At 41.0% G+C, this 25,780-nt stretch overlaps 1 protein-coding gene across 1 annotated transcript in view; it reads left to right on the forward strand.

Annotated features, from left to right (window-relative positions):
• Positions 1–25,209, forward strand: part of ADGRB3 (adhesion G protein-coupled receptor B3) — a 654,643-nt gene extending 629,434 nt beyond the window's left edge. The window contains exons 29-31 of the mRNA XM_054979153.1: positions 10,878–10,913; positions 20,320–20,424; positions 24,368–25,209. Of these exons, the coding sequence (XP_054835128.1) occupies positions 10,878–10,913; positions 20,320–20,424; positions 24,368–24,559 (333 nt within the window). The 3' untranslated portion in view covers positions 24,560–25,209. The remainder of the gene's footprint in view (positions 1–10,877; positions 10,914–20,319; positions 20,425–24,367) is intronic.
• Positions 25,210–25,780: the final 571 nt, after the last annotated feature.

Consider the following 25,780-nt stretch of genomic DNA (forward strand, 5'->3'; position numbering starts at 1 on the left):
CCAGACTAAGGTCAATAGTAGTCAGCCATGGCTGGGATCCCATTTGTGTCTTGTGAGACTAAGGACACATTTTGCAAATCGGCTGGATATATCCAAATTTATTTATGCTTCAGGGGCAGCCTATAACCTATATCCCACAACATATTATTCTTTAAGTGGAATGTGCAGAAGATCTTAGCAAGTCCTTATGACTCACCCTCAGAATCCTCCCCCCCTCCCGGCTTGGGAGCACACATTCATTTGGCTTGGGTTGCCAACTCAGGTTTGGGAAACTCCTGGAGATTTGGGGCTGTAGCCTGAGGAGGGTGGGCTTTGGGAAGGGGAGGGATCTCAGCAAGGTAAATGCCACAGACTCCACTCTCCAAAGCAGCCATTTTCTTCAGGGGATCTGATCACTGTCATCTGGAGATCAATTGTAATTCTGGGAGATGCCCCACCTGGAAATTGGCAAGCCTACATTTGGCCATTGCCTACCTTGATAGATTGAAGTTGGTTTGGCTTCCTTGGCTTCAAAGGAAGACTCTTAGAGTGCACTTCTTCAGTTCAAAGTGTTCAGTTTTCCTGACAAAATAATTTTACATCCTTTTGAACTGGATTGTGCTTTGAAAAAGTACACCCAGACAACTGTTCTCATTTCAAGTAAATTATTTTGAGAGAAAGCAGTGACTTCCCAGGTGTTTTGCTTCGCAGATGATTAAGGGAAACAATGTGGGAAAGATTTAGATCTTTGCAAGGCACCTCCAAATTAAGTATTTCTCTTCTAATGATGTAGGAAAATGCAAAACAGAAAAGGATCTCTTCTCCCTACCTTATCAGAACAGTTACAGACACAGATATCCTCAGGGAGAATGAATAAGCTTTCTCATTCAAAAGTGTGAAGTAAACAAACAAATCCCCAAAACTAGATTGTGCATTATTAATTAAGTCTGTGGTCAAGCATGCTTACTTAAAGTATGTTCTAGTAAAATCAACAGGACTTATGCCCAACTAGGCATTTGGATGTTACAATGAAAAAAATCAAAAGGATCTTTTCTTTTTTAAAAAAAAGCCCTGCTTTGTAATTCAGCCCCATGTGCATGTAAGCTGAAAACAGTATGAGGGCAAATGGAGGGTTGCCAACCTCCATTTGGGGGCTGGAGTTTGTCCAAAATTACAGCTGATCTCCAGACTACAAAGATCAGTTCCTCTGGAGAAAATTCCAGTTTTGGAGGTAGGGTTGCCAAATCCAGGTTGGGAAATTCCTGGAGGTTTGGGGATGGAGCCTGGAGACGGAGGGGTTTGGAGAGGGGAGGGACTTCAGCCGGGCGTAATGCCATAGAGTCCATTCTCCAAAGCAGCCATTTTCTCCAGGGGAATAGATTGTAGTCTGGAGCTCAGTTGTAATTCTAGGAGCTCTCCAGGCTCCACTTGCTAACTCTGTCTTGGGAAATTCCTAGAGATTTGGGATGGGTTGCTAACTCCAGGTGGGGAAATTCCTGGAGATTTGGGGGTGTAGCCAGGGAAGGAAAGGCTGAAGAGAGGAAGGATCCCAGTGAAGTATAATGCCATAAAGTCCACCCTCCAAAACAGCTACTTTCTCCATGGGAAAAAAAATATCATCTGGAAATCAATTGTCATTTCAGAAGATCTCCAGACCCCACCTGGAGATTGGTGGCCCTATTTGGAGAGTACACTGTATGGCACCACATCCTAGCTGAGTTCTTCCCCCACTCCCCAAAGTCTGCCCTTGCCAGGCTCCACCCTTAATGTCTGGGAATTTCCCGCCCCAGGATTGGCAACCCTAAAGGAATGGCATGAATCCTCTTTCTCCACTGTGCAGATAGTCCAGTGTAAATCGAGCCCCCTCACCAGGAATTGCCAAATACACATAGAGGCCCAGTTCAGTTGATTGTTCCACCTTTAAAAAGCATGTAAATTAGGCCTCTCGGTAATCAGACTCACAGGGAGGATCCAAGCCTTGCTGGGTTTTGTATTATTGTAATTATTCACATCTTGCTGACAGGATGGGTAGACCCATTCCTGTGAGAATGGTGATCTGTTTTAGAGGGGAAAGTATCTAGTAGAAGAAGAGAACAGGGTACATAAGGATTTGTCCTGAAGGTCAGACAGTTACAAGGAGGAGAACCTCCAAGAGTTCCATTATCAAGTCCTTTAATAATCCTGAGATTCTGTTGTTTGATATAATAATTTTATTTGAATTATTTTGATTAATTCTCTCATTTTTAAACTATGTTTTACAATGAATGTCCAAAACTGGATGAACATGTGATATTCCACATGAATGCTGAGAATATTTAAAAATGGTTACATTCCCCAGTTTTTCAGACACGTCAGCCACCTAAAGCAGGACTCATGAGAGGTGCCATAAAAATGTCCTAAATAAATAAAATAAAAATAAATACTGACATTGGGTGGCATGCAGTGTTCAGTGTATCTCTGTCAACATTCAACACATTTTGGATATTTGCATATAAAGAAACCAAAAGACTAAGCCACATTCTAAATGTGAGCATGTGGCATGTTAGCTAGAAAGGCATGTAGAAGTCACTCACATAGTAAACCCAAAAAGATATTTCAGAGATAAAGTCAAGCCATATAATAAAACTGCCAGATATCTTTCAGCAACTGAGAGGTTCCGCATGTGTAGTTTTTCCCCCTATAAAATGAATCCTCTGTAACTAGCCTTTAGTAGTGACTAAAGATGGACACGAACAGCAATATGAAATTTAAAAAGCCATGAACAGCCCAATCAGCTGTTTGCGAACAAGCTGTTCTAAATGAACTCTAAACAAACAGGTGTTCATTGCAAAGCCTCATTCGTTGCTGTTCGGCAAGCCAGACAGTCTGGCACCTGCAATCAATTCCCTCGGCAGCCAGAGGCAAGGACTGCCTGAACTCTGTCTGAACTCCTACTGTTGCAATTTAGCTTGATGGGCAGGTCTTCCTTTCAAGTGTGGAGCTCCAAATTTATTACAAGGAAGCAAAGAGCAGGGGTGGGAGGCTCCCAGCTCTGCTTTTGCAGACAGTGCTCCCAGCTCAATCAATTAATTCTCTTGGCAACCGGAGGCAAGGACTGCCTGAACTCTGACTAAACTCCTGCTGTTACAATTTAGCTTGATAGGCAGGTCTTCCTTTCAGGTGTGGAGCTCATAATTTGTTACAAGGAAGCAAAGAGCAGGGGGGAGGGGGGCTCCCAGCTCCGCTTTTGCAGATAGTGAGGGAGAGACAGTTGCTGTTGGCATTTTGAGAGAGAGACAGGGAGAGTGCATTGGAGCTTGAATTTTCTTTGTGTGTGGTGGGATAGGGATCTACCTCTTCAAGTTCCAGGGCTGCTGCCAGGCTGTGGGCCAAGCTATTATTTATTACTGGTACCTTTCCTGCTGCCTGCTCAGGTAAAGCTTCTGGGAGTTGTGTGGTAGGGATCTACCCCTTCAGGTTCCAGGGCTGCTGCCAGGCTCTGGGGCCAAGCTATTATTTATTATTGGTACATTTCCTGCTGCCTGCTCAGGAAGGGTTTCTGGGAGTGGTGTGATAGGGATCTTGATGGCTGGAGGAGAGCCTGCTGGCCCCCACGAACAACAAACATGTTCGTGAACAGGTCATGTTCGTCAATGTTCATTGTTCGTGGATGACAATGAATAATGAACACCATGTTCGGGGTTTTTTTCCTGTTCGTGCCCATTGTTAGTAGTGACTAAAAACCTGCAAATCTTATATTTCAATTCTCTAAGCTGAGAGTCTGAAAAAAGATATATGCATACGAGAGAGCATTTAAGAGCAGGAGGAAAAAGCAAATCATGTATTCAAGGGCTCTTTTAAGTCTCTAAAATGCCAAATGATCTCCCGCCCCTTAATTTTGTAGAGGGGATAAGAACTCCTCTCCTGGGTTGGAATCTTACAAGTCAAGTTTAATCTCAGAATGAGTTATAAAACCACTGATAATAAGGATTTATATTAATGGAAACACGGGTACAAGCTTCACCATAATATTATATCTCTTGTTTCAATTATAGTCTGCAGTATATAATGTATCTTGAGTGGTATCTTATGTAATTAATCAGGTAGCCAATTAGAATAAGGAATACAGCAGGCATTGAGCTTGTTTCACAGGAAGAGAGGGATTGCATTAGTCATTTGTTGGGAGCCGCTTCTTCCTGTTGCCAGCAGCTTAGTGCAGGTTGGTGTATGAAAATTATCCTTCAGCACTATTCTATTTTTGTCCTCCAGTGAGCAGAGTTCAAAGTTGTTCTGGAATTATATGGCAAAAGTTCTACATGATTAGTCCGAAGCTAAATTGTCTCAAAATGAATTCTTGCCCCAGTGTTCCTCTCCCTGGGTTTTTATTCTCTCTCCCCTCTCCCTGTATAGGAAGTTTTCTGCCTGAACATGAGCTTTACCATTGTCATAGATCCATGGAAATAAGAGGTGGAAAACCTCCACTGGGTCATCATTTTCTGACAACACAGGAGTATTAATAAATTACAGTTGCCCTCTCTCTGCCATCCAAACAACCTGCCCAACCTAATTTTAAGTATGTGCCTACATTAATCCGTTCCAAAGTCAAATTAACTGATGAGAAATATTTTAGCCTAGCATTCAACCTAGATACTCTTCCTTAATTTCATCCCATTATTCTTAATGAACAGTTTCTCGGGCATCAGCCACCCTAATATATGCCTAATGACTTTGATTAATTGGTGTTTACTTATTTCTAACACTGCCTTGGGATTTGGAGCAGAGGTTTACGCACCCTGCATAGGTTCCCCTCTCCTTATCTTAACTGATTTACTTTTATATTTCTATCCTTAAGTTTATCACATAGAATTGTATATGCAGATCCTGTCTTTTCTAATTGAATCACATCCCATCACATTTTAGCCAACTTTATTACTAAACTACTCCATTCCTTAAAGTTATCTCATTGCTTCTTGAAACAATTGTGGGCAATTATGAAGGGGGTGGCAGAACATGTTAGCCTTGCAATAGCACAGATCCCATTCTTTGCTGTGAAAATAACAGCCCTCAGAGACAATAAAGTTTGAGTTGGACTGAATACATAGAAATTTGTGCCTTGGAAACAGAAGCTAGCACACAGTATTCTAGTTACTTCTATGCAAAATGTGAATAGAGCATATGCTAGAGGTGCCAAAGGGTCACAGAACTACTACCTCTCACACAGTTTCAGAATCCACACCATTGAAATTATATAACTGGCACTGCAAGAAAGGTTAATTCTAATTCTTCCCTGCCCTACATAAATACATTGACGTTAGTTCTTCCGAAACTGCTGAATCAGACCCTCTCCCCGCTACATATCTTTCACTTCTGAAAATAACACCAAAACTATCACAGCATCAACAGGGCATTATTAAATAATCTGTAGGAGGCAGCTCAGTTTATTAAGAGTATTCTGTGTTCATGCTATATCATTTTCCCCCTTAAAACTAAACCAGAACAATTGGAAGCTTATTCTCCATTTTGTACATTTATCATGCCCATTGTCCGACCATATGCCCTAAATCACACTGACAGGTCCAGGCAGAGGAAGCTGTGTTTATTAGCTGTTCTTCACACTATCTTGCCATGTTTAGAACCATAGCCTTAACGTTTGGGCTGATTCTATAAGGGGGCTAAAAAAGCCACCCTCCCATGGAAGCAGCAATGAAGAGGGTGGCATTGAGTGGCAAAAAAAAGTAGAAGTGTTGACATGCCAACAATACACCAAATGTTCCTCTTAGCTGTGTCCTCTCCCCTAACTGGCTGCAGGCAGAGTTCCCACAACCACTCCACACTTTCTCTTTTGAGTTGGACCAGGGGTTCTTTCTGGAGCCCACCCTAAAGTTTTAAATGAGGACGTGAAAGAATTTTAAAGGCTAACGATGTTTAAAAAGCAGTGGGGGCATTGTTGTAAAAGGCAACACCCTTTGTGATGTTCGAAATGTATTATTATAGGATTTCATTAGCACACTTGCATTTGGCTGGTAAAATGAGACCGCTGAAAAGTCAAATAGAGAGCCAGTGTACTGTAGTGGCTAGAGTGACGGACTAGGATCTGGGTAACCCAGGTTCTATTGCCCGCTCTGCCTGAGCTTCTAGGTTGACCTTGAGCCAGTCACAAACACTCAGCATAACATAACTCACAGGGTTTGTTGTAAGGAAAAAATGGAGGAGAAGAGAATGAACCACTTCAGGTCCCCATTGGAGGAAAAGGCAGGGTGTAAATGAAGTAAAATAATAAATAAATAAACTATAATTCACTTAAAACAGATTCCAGATTGCTGTAATAAGGTTGTTCAATGGCAACCAAATAGTATACTTAGAAATAGAATATTGCTAAGCAACAAAATACTGTACTTGGAATTTATTTATTAGTTAAACATTCGTGATCCACTTGTATCCTGCATTTGGGGACTCTCAAAGCAGTTTACAAAATAAAGCAAAAATGCAATTTAAATGAACAAAAACATGTACATTATGATGTTCCAATATCCTGAGCAGGTACTGGTTTCATTTGTCCCACTGAAAAAATTATTTCCTTACTACTGACACGCCATTTGATGGAAGAACACTGGGTTAGATCCACTGGTGAACGAAGGAAGAGATGTCCCCTTTTGCCACCTAAAAAGGCTATGTTGGAGATCCTGGAACCTGCCTGAACAAACGTTGCGTGGGGCAGGGACTGCAGCAAAGCGGACAATTGAACAAAATTAAGTGAGAAAGGGGGCCAGCTAGATGGTCCTTGTTGCACAATACAAAAAAATTAGACGCTCTCCCTCACCTGCACCTGCCATTTGTTTTAGTAAAAACATGCAATTAGCTGAGATTCATAAATCACATCATTTTTCTGTTCTGGCCGGTAGCTGCAGCTTGTTTCTTCTCTTGTGACACATTCGTACCTTTGGTCTCATCATCTGCATCACAGAAGGGCACATGGTCTTTCTTTAATACAGCTTTAGATGGATAGTCTTCGTGTTGAATCAGTCGTGCTCCTATTTGAAATATTTAAAATGCTTTTAGGGTTTCAGAGTCACAGTGCATAGAAAATGGTGTGCTTCATAACCAGACTTCCAGCTGTGAAAACTATCCAAACTACCCAAACACACTGCATTGCAGGAAGGTTGGTGCAGTATGGACCTTACTCATCTATACCATAATGCTTAAGCTGACACTGAAGTTCAGTGACTGTGTAAGCTTAATTGCACAGTTCTGTGCATGATGCATCCCATTTATAATGTTGCAATCCTTGCTTCACTCATGAGCACACAAACAAGCAGAATGCAATGTGGGTTCTAACTACTTCACCACCACCCCATAACAACTATCAAATTAATGGGTAAAAGCAATGCTACAAATCATTTCAAAATGGCAATTTAAATCACCTAGTTAACTACTGAGTCAAATGCTGTATTTCTGGGGGCACAGGACTACACCTAATGTGTGACATCTGAAGACATTTGTATCTCCCTCAATATCAATGTTTTGCAAAACATTATTATTCTCAACGTTTAAACCTTTATCAAGCTTCTTTTTTTACGGCACAGCTGTTCTATCTGATCTTTCAGTATTCTCTTTAATTAACAAACAAGGTAAAATTCAGGCTTTGTTTTTTAACTACTATAATTTTTATTGCTATGGCTATAATCTTGTGCACACTTGAGGGTAAGCCCAGTTGAACTTAATGCAGCAGAAGTACTTCTGAGCAAACTTGCATAGGATTGAGCAATAATATCTTCACTTTCTGGCTTGAGTGATCAATAGAAATTATATCTTGGATCCTAATCAGCACTAGTGGAGTCATGGTAGAAGAAGACAACTTCTCTATCTCCCCTCACACTGGAGCCTTCTGTGCTCTCAAACTTGTCAGTATTTGAAAGAACACCATTGGGAGCCTGCAGTAGGAGAGGGATTTGGCAACAATCTCTGCAGACAGAAAAGCCAATCAAACAGAACAGCACCTTAGGATCCATTCCATACCTCTGACAGGTGAATCTCCCTTTTCCTTATCTGCAACACTAATGTGACAGGCATCAGATTCGAGGCATGACCTTGCCACACTAGGACGTTTTGGTTTCCAAAGTGAGAAGTGGTTTCACTCTTACAGTTGCCAGTTTGCCTGCTGTGGTGGGCAACTTTCCACCCCTGATCTCTGGGTTCCCACTGCTGCTTGATGAAGCCGAGGTAGAAAATGGGGGAGGGGGGATTGACATCATGTGATGCCATGCAATCACTTCTGGGATGGTACCCAAAAGTGACATCACAGCATCATTTAGCGGTCCAGGAATTTCTCAAATCTCTATGGTAAAAAAAATTAGAGCATCATGCAATATCATTTTCTGCACTCCCTGCTCCCAGGGATGGACAGCCAGGGCTTGGCAACCCTAGTTTACTTGTGACTGCCCATTTTAGGTAGGATTACCAATGTCAGGGTGGGACCTGAAGATCTCTTGGAATTACAGTTAATCACCAGACTACAGAGATCAAGATGGGTAGTGGTGTTTGTCTGTAGCAGTAGAAAAGAGCAAGAGTCCAGTAGCACCTATAAGACTAACAAAAATTGTGGTAGGGTATGAGCTTTTGTGAGTCACAGCTCACTTCTTCAGATCTGTGACTTACAAAAGTTCATACCCTACCACAAATTTTGATAGTTTTTTAGGTGCAACGGAACTCTTGCTGTTTTCTACTGCTACAGAGATCAGTTACCTTGGAGGAAAGGGCAGGCCTGGAGGGTGGACTCTGAGGCATGGCATCCCCACTGAACTGCCTCCCCTCTCCAAACTCCATCCTTCTCAGTGCTCCCAAATCTCCCTAATCTAGATCTGGCAGCCCTATGTTTAAGAGGACATGGCTTAATGGTCAAATACATGCTTTAAGTGCCAGTGGTTCTGGTTCAACCCCTGCCATCAGGGGAAAATTGGTCTTTATGGTGACCTGGACTTCCCCAGTGGGGTAATGGCCTCTACTTGGGCTGGGTCAGCTTAGTGGCTAGAAGGGCCTGTATGGAGAGGCAAGGAGTCACCTGGCCCTCCAGAGGCCTTTGTGGCTGGGGGAGGCTGTGCCTATCCCACCCAAGACCCATGCAGCCTGGGAGAGGTCACACCTGGCCCACCCAAGGCTCACACAGCCCATAGGACTCTGCACCTGGCCTGGGGAAAGCAATGCCCAAGTCCCACAGAGGGGAGGCTCCCAGGCCAGTTGAGCCCCATAAACACCTTGGAAAGAAGTGGCCTGCTAAGCTGCCTCTCCTTCCCTGATTCCTTGGTGGAGGGGCTTTTCCAGGATCACTTTCCTGATGTAGGCTGCTTTCACAGGTGTTGGATAATACACTTTCAATGCACTTTAGCAATCTTTTGCTAAAATCCAGTTGCAAAAGATTGCTAAAGTGTGAAAGCAGACTAGTCTGCCCCTGCCTGGCATCCTCATACAAAAGAATCTCAGATAGCAGGATATCCATTTCAGTCCTTGGGAGCCATTGCTACTTAGTTAGAGGGCCAATGATTAGACCATATAGTTTCATATGTTTAGCTAACACTTAATATAATGCAGATGAAAGTTTTAGGTCAGAAAATAAGCTTTGAAATCTCCATAATGACAAGGTGTACAATTAGCATGACTAATATTTCGAGATGGCCAGGTTTTAAAGGCTTTCTTGTCATAAAATGGCCTGATGGCAGTGTGGGATGAGTAGAGATGGGCACGAACAGCAATACGAACCCAAAAAAGCCACGAACAGCTCAATCTGCTGTTCGCGAACAAGCTGTTCATGAGACCCCATTCTAAACGAACAGGTGGTCCTTGCAAGCCTCGTTCGTTGCTGTTAGTTGCTGTTTGTCAAGCCAGACAGTCTGGCACCTGCAATCAATTCCCTTGGCAACTTAGGCAGGGGTTGTCTGAACTCTGTCTGAACTCCTGCTGTTGCCCTGGAAACCCCAATCTAAGCCCAATTTAGCTTGATAGGCAGGTCTCCCTTTCAAGTGTGGAGCTCCAAATTTGTTACAAGGGAGCAAAGAGCAGGGGGGAGGGGGGCTCCCAGCTCTGGCTTAGTTTGCAGACAGTGGAGAGGGAGAGAGTTGCTGTTGGCATTTTGATAAAGAGAGTGCATTGGAGCTTGAATTTTCTTTGTGTGTGGTGGGATAGGGATCTACCCCTTCAAGTTCCAGGGCTGCTGCTAGGCTCTGGGCCAAGCTATTATTTATTATTGGTACCTTTCCTGCTGCCTGCTCAGGTAAGGTTTCTGGGAGTGGTGCAGTAGGGATCTTGACTTGGATGATGGCTGGAGGAGAGCCTGCTGACCCCAATGAACAGCCAACCACGAACATGTTTGTGAACAGGGCCATGTTCGTGGTTGTTCGTGAGTCCCTGTTCGTGGATGACAATGAACATCATGTTTGGGGGTTTTTTGTTCGTGCCCATCTCTAGTGATGAGTAGATTTTTCTAGGGTAGAATCACACACACTTAAACACAAGCAAATGATTAGCTGCATTGTAGACATGTTTATGGTTTTGCCATGATATGAAAATGTGTATACTATGATTCATACAGACAACATCCACATGTACCTCTACCATAAAGCGAATGAAAAGCTACCTGGTGGTTACAAAACCCTATTTTAGGTACTTCGTTTTGGATAATAGCAGTCATTTGTTTGCAAAAGTTGGAGCAGAAATTTTACAGAAGAGATCTTGATTAAGGATGTCCCCTATGGGGTAAGCAAATGGAGTCTCATATTGACAAATTGCTACAGTTCTACCAAATGTTTTAAGACACTAAGCTAAACATATCAATATTCAATTAAGGAAACCAGAGATATTCAGAATGAATACAGTACAAAAGTAAGTTAATACACAGTTGTGTTTTTTTCCCCTCCTATGTTTAATAGAGAAGAAAATCGCGTTATTCGGACCTCGACTTTGAAGTAAGTTTACCTATATTATTGCTACTAGTTCAATTGCATTTAATTTAAAGAAAAATGAATGTGACAGGTTTGCTTTAATACATTGTAAGTCAACTTTTATATAGGACAATAGACTGTTCTCTGTGCAGTAAATTCATATGGTGCATATTTTGCTCCATTGAGTCTGGCACCAGAGTATCTGAAGGACCGTTTTCTCCCCTACAAACCTGCCCTTCCTTCTTCTGAGGCCAGGTGTCCCCACTTTTAATAGGTTGGGCAGGTAGTTACTTGAAACAGAACATTCTGTAAGGTTGCACTATATGGAATTTTGCTTGGTAACATTTAAGCATCAGGCTACATCCATCTTATTCATGCAAACCTTTTAATAGTAATGAACTTTTTAAAAAGTTTTGTAGTGCTGGTGAAATGAATCCCATGAACAATACAAATATGATTTTTTAAAATTGTTCATTTCTTGTTACTTGTTATGTGATTTTAAAAGAAAAAAGTTTGAAGAGTTTTCTTAAATGAGAATGTGGAATATGTTGATTGTAAAGAAATGAGTTTGTGTGTGTGCGCATGCACACGCGCATGTGCGCATACCATCAAGTCATAGTCGACTTATGGCAACTCAAGTATGGGGCTTTCAAAGCAAATGAGAAGCAGAGGTGGTTTGCCAGTGCCTTCCTCTGCAGAGTCTTCCTTGGTGGTTACCCATCCAAGCAACAACCCTGCTTAGTTTCTGAGATCAGATGAGATTGGGCTATACCATACCACCTTCCTTCCCCAAACGAATAGATAAATCTGTATTATTTACATTTTTTTTGTATTTGTAATTTGCCCTTTGCCCCAGATTTGTTTTTTGTTTGTTTGTTTGTCTGTCTGTCTAATAGTCTGCTTTTCTTCCTGAGACTCAAAGAGCATTACAAAATTAGAAGGCAAGGAAAATAAGAATGCAAATCACCGTTTAGTGATTTAAAGAGGGGGAACTATTTCTACATCTTCCTTTCATTTGTTCTCACCAGAGCTGCAGGAATCATTTCCCCTCCCCATAAATTAAATCTCTATCAATTATTTTGAGGTTGCCACCTCTCTTGAGGATTATAGGTTCCCCTGTGAGAAAAGAAGACTCGAACTCATTTACATATAATAAAGCCTTTAAATACGTGCACTGTAAGATGGCCAGTGTTGATCTGTGAGTTTGGAGCTGGAGAAAAGAAAGCCCCTGAAAGCTATCATGGCACCAGCCAGGACAGTTTCCAACAAATAATAAGGAAACTCCATTGCATACTGAGGTACGCACTAGTCAGATAGAACATGGGTCATGCATACTTCCCATTTCCATTATTTTAAAAATACAGAATGAAGGCAGCATAGACCGCAGACACTTCCAGAGAGATAGAGAAAGAGAAGTGGCTTTGTCCTATGCATATGTTCCTATCCCTAGTATTTCTGGCTCCATAGGACTACTCAGTCGAGATCTAGTTTCACAGGTAGAGACTAGATCTACAGGTTAATCAGGAAACTTAGACATGAGTCCATCTCACTCAGTATCATCTCTGACTAGCAGTAGCTCTCAACCCTGTTAATGACTCCCTATAAACTGGATAAACTATGAACTGAGCATGGAACCTTCTGCAGACATATGATTTGCTCTGTCCCTGATCCCTTCTCCATATATATCGTAAGCATCTGCTTTTCATATTAGGTTCCTTTGGGCTATTTTACATTGACACTACAATCCTGCACAGAGTTACTCCAGTCTATGCTCATCGAAATCAGTGGGCTTAGAGTGGAGTAACACTGCAAAGGATTGCACTGTTAGACATCTAAATGTTCGAACAGAAAGTGATAATCATGGACTTTATTATTTAGTTGATTTGTGCATGGAGGACGCTACTTGAATCCTAGAAATAGTTACTTGCTAGAAAAAAAATCTTTGAGATTAGCTGGGTTTATTGGGTTAACACCTAACACTCTGATCTGACCGCCCTAACCTTAAAGTAAGTGTTAATAGCTTCCATGGATGTCACTTTCAAGAATTATGTTAAGAATTGAGATGTGCAGAACATTACCTCCCCCCCTACACACACACACACACACTCCTGTTGGTTGGTTCAGTGAATATTAAAGATTTGTGGGATGTTGGTTTATGCATAAGCTTCCTGTTCGTGCAAGTTAACTACCTGATATAATTAATTATGTTTTCTTGTGAAGCTGAAGCCTCTCAATGTTTGCATAGCCAATATACACTTAGGATCACTTTATCATCATTTGAGAAGCATGTACTAACTGTAATTTGAAGAATCATCCATATTAATGTGAACAGGCACAGACGGTAAACAGTGCAAAATATGCTGTGAGAAATCTTCTTGCTTTTAAGGAAAAACTCTGCCTTGCCATTATCATTTTACCTGATAAAAACACTATGTAAAAATAGCAGTGGTACTCTCTCATGAACTGACAAAAATTGCAGGTAGCTGGCATTGGTCCATTAGAAAAAAATTCAAAGACAGAGTGGATGTAATATCTTTTTATTGGAACCTAAGTAATGAGCAATCTTTCAGGTTCTCCAGAACTCTTCTTCAAGCTACATATTTTGTACAAAAATGTTAAGAGGAGAGGAAAAAGTTATGTTTGGAGTATGGTGTCAAGTTACACTAAATACAACAAAGATCTCAAGCTATACAAGGTTACAATTGAAAATATGAAATCCAGCAGTTATTTAGATTGGTCTCTAATGCTAGTTGAAACACATGGATTTCTTTCTTAGGCAAAGAGTAAAGGGAAAAAGTGGCATATAGTTTTCATGAATTGTTCATAATGAAGTGCCTGAAGTCCAAGAAATGTACACTGCCACTTCCAAGTGACTTATTAAGAAAAGAGTATCATGCACATGAAAACTAGATCACATCCTCCCATGACAACAGGACAACATTTTGATTAAACAGTGAGTGTTCTTAATTGGCAGGGCAAATTTTATATTCTTTGAAAGCAAAATTAATTATACATTTTACAGCAATTGGAAGCAAGTCATCAAACTGATCTGATTTGGAGTAGATTGTAGCAACACAAGGGTTAATTGATCACTGGCATAGGAAACTATTCTGTGGTCTTATGTTTTCCTGGAAATGGATAAAACTCTCCAGCCATCTCAAAATTTAGACTATAGACTAGATTTGGGGGTGATCATTCTAAAGCTGTTCAGACTCTACCACATTGCCAGGAACTGAGGCAGAAGCACAGACTATGTGCTGGGAAATCTTGTAAAAACAGGAATCCATTATAATTTGTAGCTTTACACATACATTTTCTCCCTTGAGTTTGCTTAGTACCCAATTACCATTTTTTGTCTAATCCACCACAGAATATCAAGTATCCTACTGTGGTGACTCTATTTAAGGCCGTCTTTAAGTGCTCTAAGAAAGACAGAAATTTCTAGCGGTGACATATAAATGTCGCCATGATAAAGAAAGCAACAACTGCTGAATGCTCCTGTTTCACAGCCCTTTGAAGAGGCCAAAGTGCTATCCCTTTTGCATATGATCACCCCAGCATCGCCTTCCCATTGCCTGATTCAGAGAGCGAGAATGAGAGTGGACACATGAAGCTGCCTTAGTCAGACCGCTGATCCATTAAGGTCAATATTGTCTACTATGACTGGCAGCAGCTCTCCAGAGTCTCAGGGAGAGGTCTTTCACCTCCTACCTGATCCTTTTAACTGGAAATGCTGGATTGAGCCTGGACCTTCTGTCTGTCAAGCAGATGCCCTACTGCTGAGCCATGCACCATCCCTGATGGGGCTGATAATAAGTAGGACCCAAGAATCAACTCTGCCTGGTGCTACAGAAATACCAAATCAGTTCAAGAAAGAGGAGACAGAAGAGCACTGATGGAGTGTTGACTTCAATATGATTCTGCTCTTGGTGGGGGATGGAAAATGCCAACAAGTCATGGCGACCCCTGCTGGAGTTTTCAAGGCAAGAGACTAACAGAGAGGGTTTACCATTGCCTGCCTCTGCAACCCGTGGAGGTCTCTCATCCAATTACTAACCAAGGCTAACCCTGCTTAGCAGCCAAGATCTGATGAGATCAGGCTTGCCTTGGCTGTCCAGGTCAGGGTGACTCTACTCTTACTTGTCTAGAAATAATAGCTGTATGCAGGTGACAGTTCTGGTGGTACTGAGGCACAAAAGAGGGATTGTGTTTGCTGATCCTGCTCCAACCTCCACCCATTAAGGTAGTTTGGAGCCTGGTACCCATTCCCATTCTCCCCTCACCCTCATACCATGCCTTGATATCCCCAGAACTATCATCTGCATAAGGCTGTTTTGCTGCATGAAAAACAGAAAAGGAGCCAATGCAAAGTGAAGAATTTCAAATTTTGGACTCACTCGACTGCCATTGCAACACACATTTTGTCTGTGCACAAAAAGAAAAAAAGTATTTAAAGGTGCCCATTTAACAATATCTATGAAACTGAATACCAAGTAGGAAGAACATGACGCGTTAACCAGCCAATCAAGCAATTATAATTTTTTTAAGTATAACGAAAAATTATATAACCACAGAACTGAGCAAGAATTGTGAGTCATACGGTGCCTTTTAGAAGGTCAGAAATTCCATGTGATTCTTTCTTAGAATCTTTCTCTATAGCAACTGATTCGAAGACATCCTTCCTATTGCTAAGGAGAGCAGATTTCCGCATCTGATAAATAATACCATACATGTTCAAAACATTTTGTTCTCCTTTATCAGTCATCCTGTGACATATTTTCGGTTGTCTGTCAACGTGTTTATTAAAAATGCCTGTACATTTTGTTAAGTCTCCCAACTGCTGCGTATTTTGGAACTTCTAGGAAGCAGTATTGCTCAAACCGGCATGCCACAAACATCAGTGGGGTTTGGAGGCTTGACAAATGAGGGGCACATATGGCAATTAAGCTGAAACAGGGTTGCCACTCACATTTTTCCAAATGATGGAATGCCAAATGAAACAAAAAAAGACTTCACTCACTGGTGGAAAAGGGCAACAGAAGGGGACAGATAAGCCTCCCTGAGGACCAGAGTTTTGATGCCGTGACTGAGAAGACCCTCTCCCAGGTCACCAACTCCCTAATCTCAGATGGTGGGGTGCCCAAAGCAGGACCTCCAAAGATAAACGCATCTTTTTCTCCCTTCCCCACTCACCTTCAGCACCACTGCCTCAGCAAAGTAGGCAGCTTCCTCCTCTTTGACCTCCCTCCCCCTCACGCCTGCAGTGTCGTTGCCTCGGTAAAGCATGGGGGGGGTGTTGAAGTGGTTCCCATTCCTCGTCCCTTTCCTCCATCTCTGCCAGCCTTGCCTACCTGCTGCACTGTACATTACCCTCCACCCCCATTTAAAGGTTTGGGGTTTTTCTGCAAACTTGGGAGGTAACTAAAGTTTGCAGACAAATGTCCCTTCTCTCAATATGGCCCCCATCCACAGACTTAAGTATCCTCAGATGGGGTCATGCTGAGAATGAGGTATATTTATACATATTGACATGGAAATATATGCAATGTAAAAGGAATCCTGTCCTCTGAGAAAATAACTGCAAATCTTCCATGCCAGGGATGATCTTGTCCTATTAACTACAGAAAGAATCCCTGGAGAATTTGCTCCACAAAGCAATTCTCATTACACATATCTAAAACATTCTCAAAATAAAAGTAATAATATTTATGCTCTTTCCATGCAGAATTTTTTCTCCTGCCTTGGGTACCAAACTGGAGTGTGTGTGTGTTTTAGCTTCAACAACATGTTATGCTGTTAGCATCCTCTTTCTACAGTGTCTCTCTGTCCTCAACATACTCTTTCCCAAACCTATTTTAAACCAGTATTTTTGGAAAGAACACTATCCAGGTGTGCTACGTGTTGTCTGCAAGGAATCTTGCACATTTTCCAGCCCAGCAAAGGTTCCTCACACATTTGCATTATTTTTACCATTTGTTTTCTGTCTCACCACCACAGGTCTTTTTGTGGATTTCTTTTTTTAAAAAAACTTTGAGTTGCTATTGTGCTATGCCACAATTATTTTATTATGTTGCCATTTATCCATTTACATTTCACATTTTAATTCCTCTGAAGTTCCTGATTTTCATTTTTTAAAAATTAAGTTTCCACACTCCATTGTGGGGACATAAGGAGAAAGGTGTAGGCAGTTTTTGTCAATATTGGAGAGGAAAGGGAAAAGGCAGCTGCAAGATATCAGGAGTGAGGCAAGAATTCACTGCTCGGCTGCAAAAACATCTCCCTATGGAAGCTGCATTGCTGAAATGCTTTCATGTAAGCAATGATGAAAGCAAAGCAGAGACTTAGCATTAGGCTCAGATGCGGCAGAACTAGAGGTATGGGAACTGGGGGAAGCAGCCCTACACCTCTTGCACAGATTCATATTGGATAACATGCAGTTTCCTTGCCCCTACCCATAGGTTATTGTTTGCCAACTTGTGGAACTGAGTGCAATAACATCACAGCTTTTGCTCCTCTGTAAATACCAGCAAAGAAGGAAGAAGAGCTGCATGGTTGCTATTTTCAGCAGTGCCGACACGTAGCCTATAACCCCTTAGAAGCACCCAAAAGGCTCACTTTATTATGAAATGTTCGATTGAGTTCAGTTTTCTCTTAAGTTTGTAGCCTTTCATGCCCACTCTGTGTTATTTTGTATGTTTAAAAAAACCGTCTACAAAATATACTTCACTTCCTGTAGCGGGGCTCCTCACTTAAGCCAGTATCCATCTGGGAAGTAGAACCAGTCTCCTGAGACACTTTGATCATTTATATAGGGATGAGATGGCTACATAGCATTAGCTACTTTAAGATTAATATCTTACAAATCTCCAGCTTGTCGCTTATGCGAGACTGCCTTCCTGAATCTAGGTCAGCTATCTCTTTGACACATGATGTTTTGCAAGAAAGCTTTCTCTGAATCCTGCAGAACTGCTTCCTGTTCTCTCCCCCTCACTTCTTGTGAGGTTAATTGGTTTATAATTGCTTGCTATGGTCTCATGCCCAGATTGTGAATCATGTTGTTCTTGCATTAGCATCAGAAATTTAATCTATCAAGAAACTTTCTTAACTTGAGAGTTGCTGTAATAATTCCTGATCCTGGGATAATTTACTCAAAAGCAAAACTCATAATTTCCTCAGGACATCAGAGCCTAATAAGCACTTGGGCAGCTAGATTGTATGCATGTTTCTTTAGAGAACTTTTTCATTATGTGTCCGCTAATGGTGGGCATATCTCAAAACAAGCTTTTTTCTTTGTGTTGGAAGATACCGACTGTGTTTTAGATGAGGCCAAGGTAATAAAAGTGCTCTCGGCTTCTGCTGTTTATTGAAACTGAGCAGGGCTTTTTTTCAGCTGGAACGCGGTGGAACGGAGTTCCAGAACCTCTTGAAAATGGTCACATGGCTGGTGGCCCCGCCCCCTGACCTCCAGACAGAGGGGAGTTGAGATTGCCCTCCTTGCTGCCAAGCTGCACAGAAGGCAATCTCAACTCCCCTCTGTCTGGAGCCACCAGCCATGTGACCATTTTCTCCGAGGGCAACCCACTGAGTTCCACCACCTCTTTTCCCAGAAAAAAAGCCCTGAAATTGGGATGGGATTCATGTTCCTAGAATCCCACCACATTTATTGTAGGAACTTATAAAACAAATATATTGACCGTATGAAGAAATTAGTTCTTCCTGTTTGTGATTTGTTGGCCAGAGAGAGATCCACACATAAATTTTCATAATATTTTCAGTACCAGTCAAAGTAAATAACTGGTACAGCCCACCCTTCCTTCTGAGAGAATTCTCCCTATGTTAATGCTGCAAACTAGGCTGGACCAAAGAAATCCAATCAATTTTATATGCTACAAGCAACCTAGAAAGAGTGATAACAGAGATGAACAGGAACCAGAGGATCAGACGAGGCAAGTCAAAGATCCTGGGAGGAACTGTGGCTCACTGGTAAAGCATCTGCTTGTCAAGCAGAAGGTCCCAGATTCAATCCCTCACATCTCCAGCTGAAACGAGATCCCTACCTGAGACTCTGGAAATCCTCTGCCAGTCTGAGTACACAATTATGACCTTATAATAATAATAACAACAACAATATTCGATTTATATACTGCCCTTCAGGACAACTTAATGCCCACTCAGAGTGGTTTACAACGTGTGTTATTATTATCCCCACAACAATCACCCTGTAAGGTGGGTGGGACTGAGAGAGCTCTGGACAGCTCTGACTGACCCAAGGTCACCCAACTGACTTCAAGTGGAGGAGTGGGGAATCAAAACCAGTTCTCCAGATTAGAGTCCTGCCGCTTTTAACCACTACACCAAACTAGCTTTGATGGACCAAAGCTCTGGTTCAATATAAGGTAGCTTCATGTGTTCATTATGCATCTCAACTGCAAACATAGAGGGCCCTGGTTTGGAACAGAGCCATAAAGAAAGAAGGGGTTTAAACGTTCCACCCCTTACAGTTTCATAAGTCAAAACTGTCTCCCAGAATAGGCTTTTAAAGGGGGGGGGATGGTTGCATTTGCAACTAGGGTTGCCAGCTCTGGGATGGAAAATTCCTGGAGGTTTGGGAGAGAGCCAGGGGAGGGCAGAATTTGGGGAGCAGAGGGAACTCAGCAGGGATGTGATGCCCTATGGTCCAGTGAAGCTGCCAATTTCGCTGGGAAACTGATTGCTGTTGTCTGGAGATCAGATGTAATTCTGGGAGAACTCCAGGCCCCACCTGGAGGTTGGCAATCCTAACTGCAACTAAGCCTTTATGGATGTACGGGGATCTATGACTTCCATCTTGTTTAGTTTGACCTGAAGCGTGCTCATCTCTGTATCTCTGTGGGGCTGTTAACCCCCTGCACTCAATGTGACTTATTGATGACTAAACAATGAACATTCATAGCAGCAGCGTTACATGATTGATGCCATATCACAACTAATAATCCATCACAATGATATTTCTGGATACTGAATTCTGGAGTAATGTTATTGTAATGAGAAGCATATAGAAGTACTGGTATGTTCACATTCACCTTATTGAATAATGTTATTTTCCAAAACATTAACTTTTTCAACATTGAGCACATTTCTTTAGATAGTGGTTAACTGACAAACAATGAAGATCTTTTACAGACTTGGCTGCTATATTCCTAACACGTCTGCAGTGGGAAAGAAGAAATAGCTACTGGTTTTGGCAGTTCAATTAAAGACAGAGAGAAAAAGTAACACGCCCTTATCCAGGAAGTACATTACAAAGATCAAATAGGAGTCAGTGAAATTCATTTCCGTTTCTTTTGTCTATAGAAAAAGAGACAGCCCAGCCACATTCAATTTGCTTTAATAGTTAAAACTATGTTGTGATTCATTGTAAAATATCAAGCAATTATATTCCATTTTGCAGAAGGTCATGCATACGAGGAAGAGGCACATGGAATTGTTTCAGGAATTAAATCAAAAATTTCAGACACTAGACAGATTTCGAGATGTACCAAAATCAGGCAGCATGGTAAGTACTTCCTTTTTTGTCCTATTATTATGATGTGCAAATTTACAAGAAGACAGAGGTATCATAGATTTATTTATTTTATAGTCCGCCTTTCTTGCTGAAATTCAAGAGATAAGAACATCTAAAAATAAAACATTCTCTATGATAAATGCCTTCTGAGAACAAATGCAGTGCAATAGCTAGAGTATTTAGTTAATTGTGGGGAATGCCCTTCCAAGTCCATTTCAAAGCTCACTGAAGAATCTTGAGCTAGTCATTGCCTCACAGCATAAACTACTTTTCAGAGCTGTTGTGTGGGTAAAATTACTCCTTTGAGCAACCTGAGTGAAGAAAAGGGTGTACAAATACCCATTTCTGCCATTTCCATCATGCTTTAATCTTTCTTTTATGTAGGAGAAAGGGGGCAGGTCTCCTGCTATAACTCCCAGTGTGGGCCCCATTCCCCACTGCCACTCAACGAGGCAGTGGGAGGGGGAATGAAGGGGTTAACTATAAAGTTAAACAAGTGGTTAACCACAGAGTTTTGGGTGAATCCTAGAGTGTCATCATATTGTGATGATGCCATTTCCAGTTTTGCACTGGATATGACATCAGTATGCCACTGAATGGTTTCTCTCTCTCTCTCTCTCTCTCACACACACACACACACACACACATACTGGCAACACTATGGAGGAGGGTGACAGTAAAGAAGCAGGAAGGAGCTATATGGCTCTCTGCATGATGCATGGAAAGCTGTGTGGCCTTTCCTCCTCCAGGACCCCCTTCCCTTGCTTTTCCAGCCATTCATTCTTCTCAGATGCCCCAGCAGACATGAAGGACTGCAGCCTCAACAGCATTGCATGTCGACTATCGAGTGCTGAAAATATTGTAAAATATCAATGATTTAAATTAACATTTAAAATCAAACATCACTGAATGTAAAATACTGATCTCAAATATGAATATTCAGCATCAAATTTCACAAAAAGAAAAATTTGTGGAGAATTTATGAGGTCAAATTCATAGCCATTCTTAAAAATGCTAGACTGTATATGCTTAAGTTCACACAAACACACACACACTCCAAGCAGATCAACCTCAGTACTGAACGCTGTTATGAATTGCAGGTGCCCATATAGTCCTAATTAAACTTTTGTGATCTTCCAAGGAAAAGAATCCTATGACCAGTTAGGAAGCCACCCATAATGGCACTCTTCTTATACATCCTTGCCACATAGATCCAGTACATGTCAGCTCCCTTAGTTAAATTCTAAAGTTATGACTGGCTATAGGGAAGAAAATTACCTCTCAGGTACACAGGACTACAAATGTAAAGCTGCTAGAAATTTTGAAACCGTGGGGGTATGGTTTTTTCTGGGGCTTGAGGGAAAATGAAAAAAATGCATTATTTTCTTTGCTAAAAATCTTAACTTGCCTACTGCTTTAACATGAAATGCATCTTCTGTAAAATGGTATTAACAATGCAATCCTAAACAGACTTCATTGGATTTAAATGGGTGTAACTTTGCTTTGGATTGCACAAGTGGCTTCATTTTCTTCAAGCAAAATGGCCGATACAGCTCAGGCTTTTCTGCATGCTCAACTTATTTCTGATTTTTTTAGCAGTTGATCCACAAGTGCTCGAATCGGTTTGGACACAGTTCTTCCACATGTCTGCACTCCCTCTGCATTTTAACAGTTGCGGAGTCAGTTTATTTTCTTCCTCACCTGCCCTAAATAATCAGGATTTTCAAGCAAGGGTGTTGTGTCATCAGTGGCATTGTCAGTCCTGTCACAGCACCTCCTCCTCTTTTTTATTTTTAACACAGGCTCAGGTTCCTCCTCCATGGGACTTTTGCAATTTTTTTTTTTAAAAAAATCAATTTCATAATAACATTATAATGATCTAACATTGTAACAATAGATGCAGCACATTCTCTGAATCCCCAGCTTTCATAATTTAAAAAAGTAAGTCTCTTGCTCCTTCCATTGGGGACATATAAGGAAAAAGGCATATCTCCACACCTGAAAGGGCTAGAGACTAACTTTTCTTTTTAAATGAAAGCTGGAAATTCAGAGAACTTGCTGCATCTATTGTTACAATGTTAGGTCATTATGACAGTATGAAATTTACAATTAAAAAAAAGGTTGAAAGCAAAACCAGGAAAGGGAAGGAGGCAGAAGGAGGGAGGAGTGGTTTAACTATGACGAACAACCAGAAATTGGATGGGAATTGGGAGGGATTCAGGATCAGGCAGGACAAACAAAACTGAAAGAAATATTCCGCACAAGGAACAAAAACTCAGAATCAGAATGAGTTAAACCTGGTCTCAGAATAACTGGGGAAAAACAAGGTAAACAAGAAAAAAAACCAAAGTGAAAGCTATATTGTCAAAGGCTTTCACGTCCGGAGAACGATGGTTGTTGTGGATTTTCTGGGCTGTATAGCCGTGGTCTTGGCATTGTAGTTCCTGACGTTTCGCCAGCAGCTGTGGCTGGCATCTTCAATTCTTCCTCACCATGGCTCTAAATGATAAAGGTATCATCCTGAAAAATCAGCAGTGGCTGAACATAGCCTAACTCAAATAGGACACAGTATCCTATTCCAGGACACTACAATACTTGACAACACTTCCAACTTCTTTGTCAGACTGCACAGGGAAGCCATTGAAATTCATAAGCATAAGCACAATTTCAACAGGAAAGAAGAGACTTTAAGAATGAATAGAGCATGGTTTCCAGCCCTGAAAAACACCAGGCTAACAAAACACTCTATACCCGACAATAGCCCTGCAGAGAAGATTAGTACATCAAGCACCAATCCATATGCAAAAGAACCTCCTCAGGATACAGTGAAGCCTCCCTCCATTAGCATTCCACACCCTGGGAAACTCTTACAGGATGACTCAGCTCAACCCCACCCCTCCTGAGTAGATACAAATGACCTGCCATCATCTTTTCCACACTGTGACACTGAGAGATCTCTGTCTTTTGGTGCTACACCTCTGAAGATGCCAGCCACAGCTGCTGGCGAAACGTCAGGAACTACAATGCCAAGACCACGGCTATACAGCCCGGAAAATCCACAACAACCAAAGTGAAAGCTATTGATCACATTTAAACAATAAATAGATGCTTGAAAAAATATCTTATATGTCTAAAGTATACACAGGTTGTATTACATAAAAGCCTTCCTGTTACACAGTCTGACGATGCCACTCTGAGTAGAGTTGCATTTTTCAAAGCCCTGCTGTGTTAGATCTGCTTAGGATTGCACTGTTAGTATCGAAGAAAATATGTCACTCATTCCAAACAAGAAAATATAAGAGTTTTTTTCAGTTCTCTTCAATGTTTCCATTTTTTTCAGGGTTTTTTTTTTCCTGGGTCTCTACATAGTGCCCTGGATGTTTTCAACAATATAGGCTAAACCAAGCATTAAAGAAAAATGTTTCTCATCTCAGTTGAATCTTATCACTGGAGTTGGATATGTACACTAGTCTCCAGTGCTAGGACCTATTTTTCACCTGCTGTATCTGTATTGATTTATAGTGTGCTTACGGCTGGTATGTGTGGTGTGTCACATCCCATTATTGTGCATGGAACAGATTAACATTTCAGTACATTTTCTTGCAGGGTCACCCTTTACCCAAATAGAGTCTCAATCACAGTTAGGAAACGGCAATTAAATATACAGCTGTCAGTGATGGTCAGTGAGCCCTTGCCATGTTTTATTCCAAGCCAGCTACGGGGAATTGTGTTGGCAGTTCTGCTGGCAAGGCTTCCTATATACTGATTGCTCATAGAAAGGAATGAGACAACCAACTTTAAATATCAGCCAGTTTGGCTCTCTTCAAAGCCATCTTATCTCTTTGACATCTGTTTTTCATGTGGCTTTTTCAAATGCTCCAAACTAAAAAAGGAAGTTTAATTTTGTTTTCCTTCCCTCTTCTCATTTTCACAGGAAAATCCAACAGCAGCCAACAAGGCTCCCTGGGACAGTTTCAAAAACACAAGCGAATACCAACATTATACCACAATAAATGTATTAGATACAGAGGCAAAAGATGCTTTAGAACTAAGACCAGCAGAATGGGAGAAGTGTCTCAGTTTGCCTCTAGACGTACAAGAAGGTGATTTCCAAACGGAGGTTTAACAAAAGATGCAAACAAACTGATGTGAAAGCAAAAATATAGAACAATTTTATTTGCACTGACACTCCAGAGACTTGGGAAGCCTGACAACGCCTGTCCGAACATTATGGCGAACCTGTGTCAGGACCTTCATGTGCCAAATGTCAGTGAGTGATTTCTTTTCGTATGGTATAGTCCCACTAGCCCGAACTAGTGGAGAACCCAGGTGTACAATTCTTACCATCGTGTCTTGTAAGTACCCGTGGAATGGATTTGTAAGGTAAATCTTTATAGATAAACCTCAAGCAACGGTTCATGTTGTAACAGCTTCATTTGGTTTAGTTTTCAGAAAACTTCACCATGAAGCACAATGTATATATTTATGCAGTTTTTAAAGTTTATAACAGTCTGTTTGGCCATTACTACACTTTTTACTTTATAATATAAAAAAGCAAAGTTTTGTCGTCATTAAATGAATGTCTGTTGAGCTACATTCTTCATTGCTTTAAATGCAATAAAGTAATAATCTCACTTTTATATGAATAATATATTTCACATCTTTATTATTGCAGTTTTCTCTGGGAAGCTCAAGAGTAGCTTTTCCTGCTGCAGCTGTGTATAAAATATTTAAAATGTTGTATGGTGTAAATAAACTTTTGTCTACATATCAGTATTTTCAGTGCATTTTATTTTGGATTTGTTTATCTGAAATTTGCATATTTATAATGTTTTCTTTAAAATACAGAAGCTGAAAATGCATTCAGAATTTTAATAGCACACTTATTACTCCTGTGAGACTAATGATTTCTCAAATGTAATAATAGGTTTGAATAGCTGTTCTATTTTTTCTCTTCTATGAAGGCAACAGACAATGTAAATTGGACTCGTCAGAGCACCACTACATTATTTCTGTTATATATAACTGTTATGTATTTTCCATCTTGCAGCAGAAACACCACTTATAGACAAACATGCAAATTTTTCGTTTACTGCCACCACAATAGGGCACAGTTTAGGGATAAAAGGAAATCTTTGTTCCTGCTCTTTCTTAACAAAGATTGATGACCTTATTCAGGACTGAGACCAACATTAATATAATTCATAAAATGAGACAGGAGATGGATATCTGTCTACTTAAGCCAACAAATCTCATTACCTGCTAAAGAAGTAGGATTTTTATTGCAGATTTTGTATTATGATTCAAATTTGTAGTGTGTAAAAAAGGGAGTACAGATTGGATTATC

Source organism: Eublepharis macularius, chromosome 1, assembly GCF_028583425.1.
Source record: "Eublepharis macularius isolate TG4126 chromosome 1, MPM_Emac_v1.0, whole genome shotgun sequence".
Classification (NCBI taxonomy): Eukaryota; Metazoa; Chordata; class Lepidosauria; order Squamata; family Eublepharidae; genus Eublepharis; species Eublepharis macularius.